At 37.3% G+C, this 14,592-nt stretch overlaps 1 protein-coding gene and 1 non-coding gene across 5 annotated transcripts in view; both read left to right on the top strand.

Annotated features, from left to right (window-relative positions):
• LOC149844912 (GTP binding protein) overlaps positions 1 to 14,592 on the top strand; it is a 71,669-nt gene that overhangs the window by 9,993 nt on the left and 47,084 nt on the right. For all 4 annotated transcript variants that reach the window (XR_016430151.1, XM_089995363.1, XM_089995364.1 and 1 more), the window contains exons 3-8: positions 906 to 1,029; positions 1,401 to 1,492; positions 2,660 to 2,758; positions 4,029 to 4,142; positions 5,353 to 5,417; positions 14,102 to 14,218. Coding sequence is in view for 3 of the 4 variants with exons in the window: in XM_089995363.1 (XP_089851489.1) it covers positions 906 to 1,029; positions 1,401 to 1,492; positions 2,660 to 2,758; positions 4,029 to 4,142; positions 5,353 to 5,417; positions 14,102 to 14,218 (611 nt within the window). In the remaining variant the exon portion in view is untranslated. The remainder of the gene's footprint in view (positions 1 to 905; positions 1,030 to 1,400; positions 1,493 to 2,659; positions 2,759 to 4,028; positions 4,143 to 5,352; positions 5,418 to 14,101; positions 14,219 to 14,592) is intronic.
• Positions 6,631 to 6,711, top strand: LOC149844913 (small nucleolar RNA Z195/SNORD33/SNORD32 family). Its single transcript, XR_016430673.1, has one exon. It is a non-coding gene; the product is annotated as a small nucleolar RNA Z195/SNORD33/SNORD32 family (small nucleolar RNA).

Here is a 14,592-nt window from a genome sequence, read left to right as displayed (position 1 = left end):
TTATATGGATCTGACCTAAGATTGCAATCCAAATCATAATGAGATTATGCATTCCTTTGATTTGATTTTATTCATAAAGATAAGAAAAAAGAAGAATATTGACCATTCCACTATTTCAAATCGAGCAGGAAAAATGCGTGGAAGAGAGGCAAATATATGTGGGATATAGCTATTGTGTTTAATTGCAGACACACCAATGAGAATCATTTATGGTTTTGATTGATCCAAACACTGGACTGATAGAGTTGAAATGGGTAAAAAGTCAGAGCAGACACTTTTTCTGATTTCGGATTTATATTGAATGAATTGAATCATTCTAACAGGAAGGAAAGAGGGGGATGCAAACACATGGGATCCCAGACTCAAAAGAAATGGGGATATGGCAAAATTGGTAGACACAACAGACTTGATTGATTTGAGCCTTGGTATGGAAACCAAGTGGATATTTCCAAATCTGGAGAAGCCTTGGAAATTGTTTCTTATGAAATTGTATTGTCACAGAAGCACTTATTCTTGCTATATATTGTGATCTTCCAAGTCTAGCAGAAGTAAAGTGGATCTTGCTTTGCGTTGTATTTCATTCTTGCTGTGTGGTAGCTAAAACCAAAATGCTGCAGTAACTGTTCAAGATGCTAGTGATTTAGTGAGCTTTGTTTCATGATTTACAATTACCAGCAAAATTTTGGTGCATTTTAGTTAACAATTTCTCCTATTATTATGTTTGTATGTGAGTTAAACTGTTTAAGATTCCTAAAGAATAACTCCAACATGTTTGTTCCCTGATTTCATCTATTATTGTGTTTGAACGGGTAACTTTTTAAGGTTCCTAAAAGAATAATTCCAGCATGTTTGTTCCCGGATTTCCACTTTTTATTTTTTCACAATTAAATTTAAACTGAGAGCAGGTGTCTGCATTCTTGGAAATTCATGACATAGCTGGACTTGTACGTGGTGCTCATCAAGGGCAAGGTTTAGGCAACAGTTTTCTCTCTCATATCCGTGCAGTTGATGGCATTTTTCATGTTTTGAGTAAGTGTTATAGCAATTTGTTCTGTTTCTTTATATTTTCAGTTTTAATTCATAGATTTTTATGAGGCAAGGGTTGATAAGCTCTACAGAAAGATTGTCTATATATTTTATCCTATCTTTTATGTTGTACTTATGGAATCTTTCTCTCTCTCTCTCTCCCAAAAAATTCTGGTTGTTAGTCACACAGGTACTCCATGGTATCAGGCCCATCTGTTCTGTTCTTTTTTTTTTGTCAACTTTGAAAACAAAAGGACCTCTATTACATCGTCGGCTTGGTGTATGCATGTTCTGTCTATTTAATGTGGCATCCTTTCCCTATATCTCTTTCAATATGAAATGACATGGAATAAATTTTGACTTCGCATCTGCAGGAGGATTTGAAGATCCAGATATTATTCATGTTGATGACACTGTTGACCCTGTCAGAGATTTGGAGGTCATAAGTCAAGAATTACGGTTGAAGGTACACCCTGATCTAATGTTAGTAATTTAACTTCAATTCTCAAGTGCTATGTTAGTTCTGCTTGATGCTTTTTGGATGCTTCTTTTGATGTTTTTTTTGTTAAGAATGCTATATCCATACCCTTTTCAGTCTACTTAAAAAATTCAGCTCTAGAACTCAGGATTTTCAAGTGCATTGCAACTGTTGACCTGGACAACAACCAGGATTTTTCTCAGCAATTTGGTGACCTTGTTCTGAAGTGAATAAATGTTAGCCGAACCCTTCTGTTCAGAAGAAAAAGAAGAGAGTAGATTGATGAATCCAATGACATTTGAATGATTAAAAACTTATGTGGGCTTGGGACAGCAACTGTATGCTATGAATTTTTATTTTTCATTAAAGTCATGATTGATATTGCCAAAAAAAAGTCATGATTGATCATTTGCATTCTCCCAGATTTATTTACCATTGACCTTAGCATTAGTCATGTTGGAAAATAAAAATAGCATTGTGTTCTTATTAGATTTTAAGAAAGTGTGCAAGATAACCTTAAGGTTGTCTGTTACTGCGTGTGATATGCAATTCGTGTTTCAAAGATCTAGAACTCCTTAAGGTGGATGGTCAGAATGACTCTATAGCTCTGTTTCTTCTTTGATTGGACACCAGATCTCCTTGGTATAGCTAGGTGTTATTCCAATTTATTGGGTGTTGATATACAGGTGAACATGTATTGATACTGCCTGCTTGATGTTCTTATATACTTTTCCCTCTAGGATTCTTGGTCCATGTTTGTGACTTATGTGTTTCAAGGAGAAACAAGAATACTGATCTGTAGGTTGTTCTGGCTTTATGTGACTTTGTTGCATGAGAATCTGTGTGTTTCAAGGGGAAAAAAATAATACTGATGTGTATGTTGTTCTGGCTTTCTGTGACTTTGTTGCATGAGAATCTGTTTGACTTCTAGGCAAGCAAGGGCCATACTATTACTTCATGGAATTTTTTTCCAATTCATTCCTAGATTGCTCTATTGAAGTTTTATGTGCAGGCTCAATTTTAGCTCATGAGTATTTTGTGTTTTTTCTGTGCTGGTTACTTTCAATGTTCAATCACATTTTCCAGTTTTTATTTACTTTTGCAACTCGGGGGAAATTTAAGTATGCATTTCCACCTTTGGGGTTTTGTTCTCAGGATATAGAATTTATGGAGAGGAAAGTGGAAGATCTTGAGAAAAGCATGAAGAGGAGCAACGATAAACAGTTGAAGTTAGAGCATGAGTGCTGCATGAAGGTTTTGCCCTAATTTCAAATTGACTTTGTTAACCTTATATAATCTTATGAATGTTTTCTGTTTGTGCCATTGTGTTTGATTGCAAATCAAGCGCACATCCATGTTCCCTCTTATGAACCAGTAATACAGGACCTCTCAAGCCAATAAAAATTCCCTTGTTTGGTGCATATTCCTCAATGAGATAAAACATTTTTTATGTGTGTGTGCGGCACACTTGTGGGTGTGTGCATATGTGCCTCCATACTTTTGGCAGCTTGAGAAGCTGCCTGGCTTACTATGTCATATGGATACGGATGTGGGAACGGGACACAATGTGGATACGCTTGGTTCAATACAATATTTAAAAAAAATTAGGACACGGCGACACAGCCATACACACAGATGTATTTGTGTGTCAGTGTGTGTATAAAACAACAATTCTAAATCACTACCAAATAATGAAATCAAATTGAAATTGACATGTAATGTAATTATTGACAAATTTTAAAAGAAGAATATAAAGTTAATAACACAATGTTGACTGTGTGAGAAACTGGTTTGACTATGTCCATGAAGTGTTGTGTTGTGTCCGTGAAGTATCCGAGTGTTGTGTCATGTCGATACGGGATACACATGCCAAGTGAGGTGTCCGTGTGACAGCCGACTTATCTCTAGCTGGCTTAACCAGAGTCTACTGGTCTAAAGGTTATACTAATCTAGGTTTTGAAGACGGCTGAAATCAAGAGTCTAGAATGGGCTTTTTTCAGAGAATATTCTTAGCATGCTTTATCCCTAACCAATTTATGTTACACACAATGTGCTGGGAAGGTCAAACTGGCACCATCCCTTTCTTGGTTTTCAAATTTACACAAGTCCATATCTAAGAAAGTGAGGTGCTGTACACCAGGAACAATTATCCATCTCTTGAGAGTGGTACAATCACACCACAATATAGCAAAGGGTTCCTCCTATTACAAGCTATGGGAGCATTCCCGTCTTTGTTCTTTGTCCCTGCCCACATGGATGATGGCATCTATTGATGATCAGGGAGATGTTGGAGTTGCAAATACTGAAATGCTTTCATTTGGTTACCCTCATTGACTCATTGGTAACACACTGTAGTTCATTGTCCCCATGTTGATCTGTGCCAAGGGAGACTGAAGTTCCTGCCCTGTTTCTTTAGTTCTTTTTGCAGTTTATAGACCAGGTTAAGTCATGGTTATATAATGAGTGTCCAACATTACATCCTTCTAGTGTCAATTATCTGTATTTGTTGTTGTTATTGTTGTAGGTTAAGGCATGGCTTGAGGAGGAAAAAGATGTACGTCTTGGAGAATGGAAAACTGCAGATATAGAATTTTTGAATACCTTCCAGCTGCTCACTGCAAAGCCTGTTGTGTACTTGGTGTGTCATTCTGTTTGTTTCTGCTTAATCTCTGACTCATTTGTCCATTGGTTCTTTCTATGCATTTGACTTTTATTTCTATACTTATTTTTTGTTTGGTCGCAACTTGCGCTTTAAAGCCAGTGAGAAATTCTTAATCCTTTTGTTTCAGATCTGATAGTAGGTTTTATCTTTCCCCAGAGCAATCCCTTGGTTTTATCAATTTTTTCTCGAGTTTCACATCACAGAAATTCCATTGTTGTTTTTGGTGAATGTAAATCATGTGTTCTCTCAAAGCCTGTTAAAAATATGAAAAAGTCACTTGAGAAAAACAGTGAAAAGTTTTTAGGCAATTTCATCTTTGGGATTCAAGACTTTCAATATGATTTTTGTTTTATGGAATGCATGTGATGTACGTTAGCTCATATAATTGGCATTTGCTAGAAGTGCACTGTGTTGATTGTTGACTCATGCAAGTAGCAGAGTTGTATATCCTTTCAGTTCTGTAGCTATACAACTAAAACTTTATGGGCAAAATTTTTCTGACACCAGCACTCACCAAGACATGGAGGTTGTGGTTGTTTGGGAACTTCTGTAAGCCTAACTAATTGCCCTCGAGCTATAATGGTTCCACGCCATTGCGGAGCACACTGAGATGCGTCATGGTTTATTTCTTTGGCATGCTTCTATCATTTGGTTCATCATACATAAATGATACTCATGTTACATGTGCTGAATGCTCGACATCTATAGATAATAACTTCCCTTTTGTTCTCTTTTCTGCCTTTTTGTGATTGTCATTTTCGAGGATAGCCCCTGCTGGGATTTGAACCAGAGAAATCCAGCTAACATTTGAAGACTTTGCCAACCTGTCATATTCAGTCCTAGGTTTTAATCATAGTGGTGCAGATTCATGCCCACTCTATCACTTTCTGCAAAAAGCTCAACACCCAATTTAGTACTTTGGCAATTTGAAATTTTCTGAATAATTTGTCAGTTCCATGTTGCTGTGCATAAGGTTTTTATCTAAATGGACCAGTCTTTTGACCAGATTGGTCATAAGGTTTTTATTTAAATGGACCATAGTCTTTTGACCAGATTGGTAAATTTGCTGAATTAGAAAAGCTTATTACCATCTATTATGTTGTTTCTCACTTGGGGTTCTCTGTAGATTTTTTCTTTCTTTGTGGTCTTTGACATGCTATGCTTTTATGGATCTATCTCTTTTCAGGTAAACATGAATGAGAAGGATTACCAAAGAAAAAAGAACAAGTTTTTGCCAAAGATACATGCATGGTATGCATATTTATTCATATTTTCTTTGGTACATAGAGTTCTGCAGTGATAGTAATGTCTTTTCTTCCATATTCTTTTCTATTTATATACTAAATTCCTATCCTTTGACAGTTTTGAGTTTTCTGCGTTCTTGTCCTGTACTAATAGAACAAGCCCATTAGATCTGTTAAAATATATACATATTTTTAATATGTTTATATTTGTTTAAAATTTAAATATACACATGTAAATGTGTATATATATATTTCTTGTTTATGTATATATATACATTTATATGTATATATATTATGTTCCTATGATTGTAAATTAGTAATGCCCACCAGGGGCATTTTCATCATTTTCTCCCTATGTAATAAGAGCTTCCCATTAGGGGCATCATTGTAATCTTTTTATTATTATTATTCTGTTTGGTGTCCCTTTCACTAATGTGAAAGGGCATTTTTTGTAAACAGCCAATAGAGTTGTTGGGGAGCAACAACTATAATTATAGCTATTGGGAGATCTCCAACAGCTCTATTGAGCTGCCTTATGGCCTATTTAAAGAGGGTTTCAGACCCTCTCTTGTTAATGCTTTCCTTGAGCATTTTATAAAAGAATTATATATTTTGTGTGTTCTTGCTCTTTGTGAGTTTTGTTTGCTTAGCCCTTCGCGGCTTATTGTATTTAGCCCATTATTAGCTTTTGTGGCTAGGGATGGCAGTGGAGCGGGGGACAACGGGGCTCCGCCCTGCCTCGCCCCGTTTGGACCGGGGATGAAGGGAATGAAACGGGGATGGAGGCGGGAATGAAGGTTAAAATTCATCCCCGTGCGGGGATGGACTTACACTTTCCCCCGCCCCGCCCTGCCCCATCCCCGCTTTCATTAATAATATTAAGTTAAGTAATAAAATTACAAAACAACCATGTTTATATATACTACTTACTAACCCTAACCCTAAATCTTATTAGACAAAATAATGTATCATCCCTACTCACCGTCTCCACCCAAAGGAGAGATAGAAGGTAAATTTTCGTTTTCTTTTATACCATCTTTGAGAAGCTGCAGCCAGAAGCCCTTTTTGTTATGTAGAAGTTGAAAATCTAGCCCTGAGTTTTGTACATTTGAAAGGATTACGGTATCTCACTCTTTTTTTGTTTCGCCCTTTTCTATTTCTTTGTGCGAGTTTCTTCATTTTGTACGTTAAATCTTTTTTCAATTTGGGGTATTGAATTGGGGAGACGTGATGATGGTTAAACCCAATCAAATTTGTAATAGAGTGATGAATCTATAACATGCACTACCATCTGATCTCTCTCTCTCTGCGTTAATTTGTTTTTGTTGCTTCTGTGGGATTTTGAAGGGTCTATCTGGGTGCGCCCATTTTCTTTAAAATTGCATTGGATCAAGATTTCTATTTGTTTGTACGATAAATGTGTGCAACCAACTGCGACCTAAAGTTTTCTTGTCTGATTTTTTATGTTGGTGTAATCAATTATGATATTGAATTTTGTTATTGAGCGTGACAATGATTATTCATTAACCATTCACCATCTTTTGGCTGAGGTTGCACATAAAAAATCTTTTTTTTTGGATCTGATTTTTATCTGTTCTATGTTCAGATTATGGTGGAACTTCTACTGTTTTGCTTTTCCCGTTAATTGCTTCAACCAAATCTGCATAGTTTGTTAGATCATCTTTTTCTTGACATAAATATACAAATTTTCAAGTAATGAAATTCTGATATTTTGTGGGTTGTTTTTCACTGAAAATCTTAAAAAGCTTTCATAAAGTCATGATCACATTATTTAAAATTTGTTTTCTACTCTCAATTAGCAAATATTCTAGCGTTTGATTAAAAATAAACTCAATTTGTTTGAAAAAATTATCAGAGAAAGTTGTGCAGTGTACCAGTGGGCTACCATTAACACTTGAAGTATTAGGCCCACTCTTTTTTGATAAGAACAATATAGAGGAATGGGAAAGCATCTTGAAGACCTTAAAGAATCAACATAAAGATATTCATCAGAGTTTAAAAATAAGTTATGATGGACTTGATCAAACACAAATATTTTTGGACATTGCATATTTTTTTATTAAAAATGGCAAGGAAAATGCAATCTTCATGGGGACGGGGACGGGGATGGGGATGAGGACGAGGATGGGGTGTGGCAGGGACGGGACGGGGGCGGGGGTGGGGATTATTATTTTGAGACGGGGCGGGGGTGGGGATTATTATTTTGAGACGGGGCGGGGGTGGAGGTCCAAAGTCTCCCCCGCCACGGGGATGGACCGGGGGTGGAGACCTTGTCCCCCGCCCCCGCCCCCGCCCGGTCCACTGCCATCCCTATTTGTGGCTGTGCACTTTTGTAGCTCTTTAGTGGCATTGTGTTTGTACACACTTTACTTCATTACAAGATCCCACATCCAAAAAATATATATAATAAAGAAATTACTAATCTACTTGGTTTTCTACATGCATGGTAAAAGCCCATGTTTTTTCTTCTTTATATGAGGTTAAATGAGTGGACGATTTACATGTTTCTTTTGTATGCTTTCATGAGGGCTCCATAGGCCGTCCTCTCTCTCTCTCTCTCTTTGATTGGTACAAGCCCTTTTTTTGCCCCCGGTCAAACCCAGAATATCCGCTCCAGTGGTAGCCGCCTAGCCTGTTTGAGACTTTGCATTAATTATCATAATCCACCCCAACCTGGAGTTCTACTCAGGCTAAGACTTTAGTAGGACGTCCCCCATGGAATCCCATCCAGGGAGGGACTGTTGATGTACACTTTATCTTAAGCTCCCTTTTTTGTTCTATAAATAAACATGTATAGTTCCTTTATTCTTCAATAAAATTGATTGAGTTCCTCTGAATTTCATTCACGGTTCTTGTATGTGAGTGCTTCTTGAGGGAAAGACGGCTCCGTCACCCGTCCATCCATCTACGTTCATCATCAGCCGGTCGGGAACATGTTTCTCCCTTTTCGTTGCGCTTTTTGCCTACCGTCTCGATCCCCGCACCCAGCCAAGAGAGTCGTATCTCTTTCTCCCAATGGGTACTTTCTCCCTTGTCGTGTTCCTGCCCTAGACACGCCTCTGCCACCCTCTTCATGGTGTGGTTTCCCCTGCATGCGCCTAGCTTTTGGGACCTGCCCCGCTCCGCATGCCCAGATCTAGGAGGATTGACCCCACTGGGAATCAGATTCTACCATTTGGTATTAGAGCAGACACTCTTTGGAAGCTATGCCGACCAGCCAGACTGCCTAATGCAACAAGGGCCCATACCTTTCTCAGTTTTTGTGCAACAATTTTGACGTTTGTACAACCTTCTGGGTTTTTGTGCCAAGTTTCGGTACCCGCACAGGTTCTTCAATTCCCAAACTTCTAAATTAAAATTTGATTAGTTAGAATCCATCATCTAGTGACCTCGATTCGACTTTCGGAAGTTGGGCCAAATTTTGCCTGTTTTTTTTTAAGGATCGACACAGGCGTACATTCAAGTTTGATTTTCAAAAATTCATCTCGGTCCTTTGTCAGTTCCAAAAAAAATCATCATAGATAGCCATGCCTGTCTTAAATGGAACCCTATTTACGAATCGTAAAAATCCTATCCCGATCTGTAGATATCATTGTTTTATCTAAACTTGTTAGATCCAATGTTTAGATCCTGACCACCTAACATTTTTTGAACTTCAAAAGATTCCCTAGCCATGATCCTAGATCCATAAATTCTGAAATTTTTACCGTAGGAACATACATTTGTTAGCTTTCAAACCCAATTTACAGATCTCAAAAATTCGTTTGGATCACTGAGATTTGGTCTGATCATTGAACCTTATCTGAACACAGAAAACCAGACTGAACCTGTAATGTCTTGACTAGTCCCAAAAATTAATTATTTCGACCTAAAACCTCTAAAAATTCTAGAAAAGTTTGTTTTGCTTAGATGAGACATCCCACCAGAAGACCAAACCGAGGGCCAACCTTAAATCCTAGCCTAACCCACTGCACCACCCAAACTTCAGACCAACATTAGTCAGTCTTGTAGGCCAACACTTGACTTAGAGTCATGAATCCACCCTCTATCAAAAATTTCACCTTTGTCTTTAAGGATCTGACCAACTGGATATTCCAGGTTGAGCATTATTTTTGGGCTATGTCACATGGGTGCGGGTGCGGGTGCGACACGGGTGCGGCACAATTTTAAAATTTTTGGTCACGGGGACTCGGCAAAAAAATATATATATATATATATATTTATTTTATTTTTAAAATGCCACAGCACAGTCCGTGTGACAGACTGTGACTGTGCACAGTCCACAGCACTGTGACTGTGCACAGTCACACAGTCACAGACTGTGCACTGTGCACACTGCACAGACTGTGCACAGTCTGTGACTGCAACACAGTCACAGTCTGTGACTGCAGCACTGTCACTCTTTTTATATATATTTTTTTTAAATAAAAAATATAAAAAAATGGTTTTTTAGGGACATTTTTGGACTCGGTCAAAGTTGACCGAGTCCAAAATGTGGACGGACTCGGCCTAGACTCGTTGACCGAGTCTGACTCGGCGTTGGCCGAGTCCGACTCGGCGTTGGCCGAGTCCGACTCGGCGTTGGCCGAGTCCGACTCGGCGTTGACCGAGTCCGGGCCGAGTCCGAAGCCGCACCCGTGTCGGGACGTGTCGACTCGGGTGCGGCACCTCCTTAGCCGAGTCCGTGTGACATAGTTTTTGGGTGATACAGACCTCGGAAATAGAAAAAGTCTTCTTCGCCTCTATTCATCTGGAGGAAGATGCAGCCCACTGGTACCATTGGTTCGAACAGAGCCTTGGTGTACCAACTTGGGAAGCGTTCGCATGTGCATTGATTCTATGATTTGGCTCTGCAACATACGTGAATCATAATGTAACTATAATGACCCCAAATTCAATCCAAAAAATACACTATATTTTTAAACGAGGTGCTTTCTATGACATTGCCTTAACCGAATTAAACTCTAAGGAGTCGGCCTACTCACGTTTAATTGTTTTTTAGAGCAGAGTTCGAGACAAGTCATTACAAAACCCTTTTTCAAATGAGTTGAAAACACAACTCCAACCGTACCAAGCACTAGACGGCTTGCGCGAGTGTATATTAGCCTCCTAGTACCAGGTTCAGTACAGAACTACTGAATTTAAATAATTGCTTTATTTTATTTTAAGTGCGGAATAAAACCCAAGGATCTGGGTCCTTCACAATTTTACTTTTCTACACTAACCATTCATATCAAACCATATCCAAATGAAATAATATTTTCAAAGCATAATCAAACTTAATAAACCTTAAATTGGTTTATTTTATTCTTAATTGATATCAATCTCAAATGTCTAGAAGCTAACCACTAATTCATAAACATCGTCACTCATAGCCAGTCAGTTTTGCCATCACGTTGCTCAGTTAGGCCTGAGCCTCCTCACCTGAAAATATTAAATAAGGGGTGAGAACTCAGAGTTTCCGTACAAAATCTCACATAGTTCATCCGGACATATGTTGCAGAAAACAGGTGAGCATACATAATAATTCATATATAACATAGTTCAAATATGCTTGCACACAAACACATTCAACATAATTACACAATACATAAATCGATGCATGTATAAAATATATATGATGCATGAATAAACTTTATTTCTTTATTGACACTTTCTTTTGAATGTATGAACATGATTAATGCCAAACAAATCTATGTTATCGTCTCGACCAAGACCCGAAGGTACCAGACATGCCAATTCTTGAGGTTCATGGTAATACCCAACTGTATCTTAATCACACAAATTTGTATTTTATTATTATTTGGGCACTACATATGTTTCTCGATCGACGTTTGGTGACACATCACCCTAGGCCAAAACATATGGGAACATATCACCCGGATGTCGGGACACATCACATTCCGCCACTTTCTCGGTATACCAATTCTCAATAGCTGGAGCTAAACATCACTCCTCAGGCAAAGTGATGGAAAGTTCCTTACAACCATGGTTGAGAACACGAACCTCAATATTGAGTTCTCAGGAAACACAATGCACACAATGTTTAGTATTTTACGAGTCCCTTGCGACTTGCAAATCCAAAGATCCTGTTAGATAAGCAAGACAAATTTTAATATTTTTAAATTAACACATGTTCTCACAGGAACCAATATAGATTCACAACATCCTGACCATGCACCTTACCATGCATGTACAAGATTATTACATTCTTATCCACTAGGGCATAACCATCAATAAGCTCCCATGTAGCTTACTCATACGGCACAATACAATTTAGCCCACTCTTTCGAATCATATCATGCATTCAAATAGACATTACCCATTAGACGACAAATAATGCTCATTAGCCGCATACCAGGGCCATATGATTCACATGAACATACATACAACATCACACATCATGAGGCATATAAATCACTGGGTTTAAATCTGAAACTAAATCATTTTTCACTGATCCACTTTCGGAACTATGACTCTGAAATCACAAGAGTTCCAACTCAGAACTGCACAGATTGAGTCCCGGTTATATTTCAGTGAGAAAAATTTGGAAATTTAATAGTAGATGCACGGATGTGTTAGCTAAACATAGCCACAAACCTTGTCTCCATCGGAGTTCGGAGCAAGTACAAATAAATAATTTACATAACTTGGTTTTCTTTTTGTCAAACATACCTGTTTGGTTTAGTCCCTTCGAATAAGCATCAATTCAACAACTTTATAGAAGGAGAAAAAATATGTAAAAGTTATTGTAGATAGATGAACATATCGGAAACAATGTCTCACAGAGATCAGATCCAAACTCCATTCGAGCCATGAATTAAAATTCATGGACTGCAACCTGTTCAGATTCTTGGACAGTTCGCGCTCTAAAAATTTCAGGTTTCAGAGTCAACTTTGATTTTTAACTCACAGTTCGTAATGAATTTGTTTATCAATTTTTTATTGAAAGTTCTTTAATATGTAAACTAACACATATAAAAGTTTCATCATAACCATGGAACATATTAATAGAAATAAAATCCACACGACATTAAAGTCGTATACAAAATTGACGTTAGGTCATAAATTCTGTTTCGACTTCCAGAGGTCGTGCTTTCTCATCCGGACCTCCAACAGTGCCACATTTTTTTCTGGGACTTCCTCTGTGTATAGAACGTCCCTTTAAAATTTGTGAATTTTTTGCCAAACCGTTTAAGCGTACGATAAAGTTGAAAAGTGTTTGAGCCCGTAAAAACAAGATAACATGCTTTTCAATTAAACACAACAAATTTCATGATTTCTATAATAAAAACAATAATCCTACATCTAACGATTTTTAATGAATCATAAGCACAAGATACACTTGTATATGAACTTCTAAACATGATGTAATCACACTCATGAAACAAAATTCAACGTTTCCAAACAAGAAAACACGTTTTTCGGGTTAGCGAACACCTCCAAATAAATTGTTAATACATCAAACCATATTAAATGTATGCATGAACATATTTAATATGTTGTAAACATCTGATCAAGCATGAACATAAATTTAAACATCAAACTACATCGGTCTGGGATCCAAAAATGAACTAAATCAACTATAAATAAAATAATCAAAACTAGAATTTAAAAATCAATATATATATATATATATATATATTAAATCTAACTGTAAGAACCTGATTTCATGTTTGATCAACCTATACTAAACCCTAAACATGCTGAATAGCGAGAAACTCCGTACCTTTGATGCGTAAACGAATCAACAATCACAACGAATTCAGGAACGACAATGAACCATAATGAAAAAAATACCTGAAACACCAAAGAAAATCCTAAAAGAGACCTTAGATCTCTCTTTCTTTTCATGTAGATGCTGTCCAAGGTCGATTTATAGACCTCGTATCAGTTAAACACATAAAAAAATAAGAAAAATGCATGGTGGTCAGCCCCCATGGCTGGGCACCGGAAAAAGAACGGGCTTACCTCGGTTTAGGCCTTCTTCTCCAAATCGACCCTCTCTTCTCTTTCCCTCTATTCTCTCTATTTTCTCCCTTTTCTTCTCTCTCTCTCTCAAACTCGTGTGGGAGAAAGGAGGCTTGTCTCTTTAATTATAGAGGGGTTTGGGTCTCCTTTTGGGAACCCAAACTCCTCTCAGGAGGGCTCCTAAGTGGGTCACCCTTCTTCTAGAGGACTCCTCTAAGAAAATCGCCCCCACTGTTAAATTGAGTTTTAACTTGGACTCTAGTTTATATAAAAAAATTAAATAATCAAATGCCAATTCATCAAACTACCTACCTAGGCAATGAAGTAACCTATCTAACCACCCATCTTACCTTAGATTAATTCCCTCACAGGAACGCAAGTACCTCTGAAAAACTGAAAAATAGAAAGAAAAAGAGAAAGAATGTTATTCATGATTTTTGAAGAAATACAAAAAGGAAGAAAATATCAAAAATAAAAAATTCATTTTAATTGGAGAAAAGTTTAATCTTTAAACAAATAAAAAGTATCATAATATTTTTAAAAATTTGGAATTGTTTGTGCATTTTTATACAACTTTTGCGAATTTATGGTTCCATGTAGTTTTCAAAACCCTCAGTCTTTTGTGCATCTTCCTTGAATGTAGTGCACCCTTTTGTAATGAAATGCCACTCTTTACTAATATTTGTATGATTGTCGAAGGGTGCAAGAGCATGGAGGTGAACCAATTATCCCCTTTAGTTGCATTTTGGAAAGGAACCTAGCTGATATGCCTGAGGATGAAGCAGCAAAGTATTGTGAAGATAACAAGTTGCAGAGGTCAGTAGAATTTGCTCTTAACACGATATTTTGCTTCTTTGTTACTACAAATGACAAGAAATCAATTCAAATTGAACCCCATTTTAGTTTATTGGTAAATGTGAAGCTTTAGTTTATATTATGAAGGGTAATCACACTGACAAATACAATTGTTCCTGTGAGCTATAGGATGACTATGCATGAAGGAAAAAAACTTTGGGATGAACATAAGTTCTTTTTATTTTTGAAATGAAAAGGGAAATTTATTAATTATGAATAGCTGGCAACAAGAGATCAGCAACATACAACAGCGTGCACCAAATATGCAGCTCGAGTAGGTGTCAATGGGTCAGGTTTAACGGTGACCCAACCTGTACCAAGCTCATCAAGATCTG

The sequence above is a fragment of the Nuphar pumila genome, chromosome 2, assembly GCF_984573655.1.
Source record: "Nuphar pumila chromosome 2, dmNupPumi1.hap1.1, whole genome shotgun sequence".
Taxonomy (NCBI): domain Eukaryota; kingdom Viridiplantae; phylum Streptophyta; class Magnoliopsida; order Nymphaeales; family Nymphaeaceae; genus Nuphar; species Nuphar pumila.
This window is presented reverse-complemented; position numbering and strand designations above follow the sequence as displayed.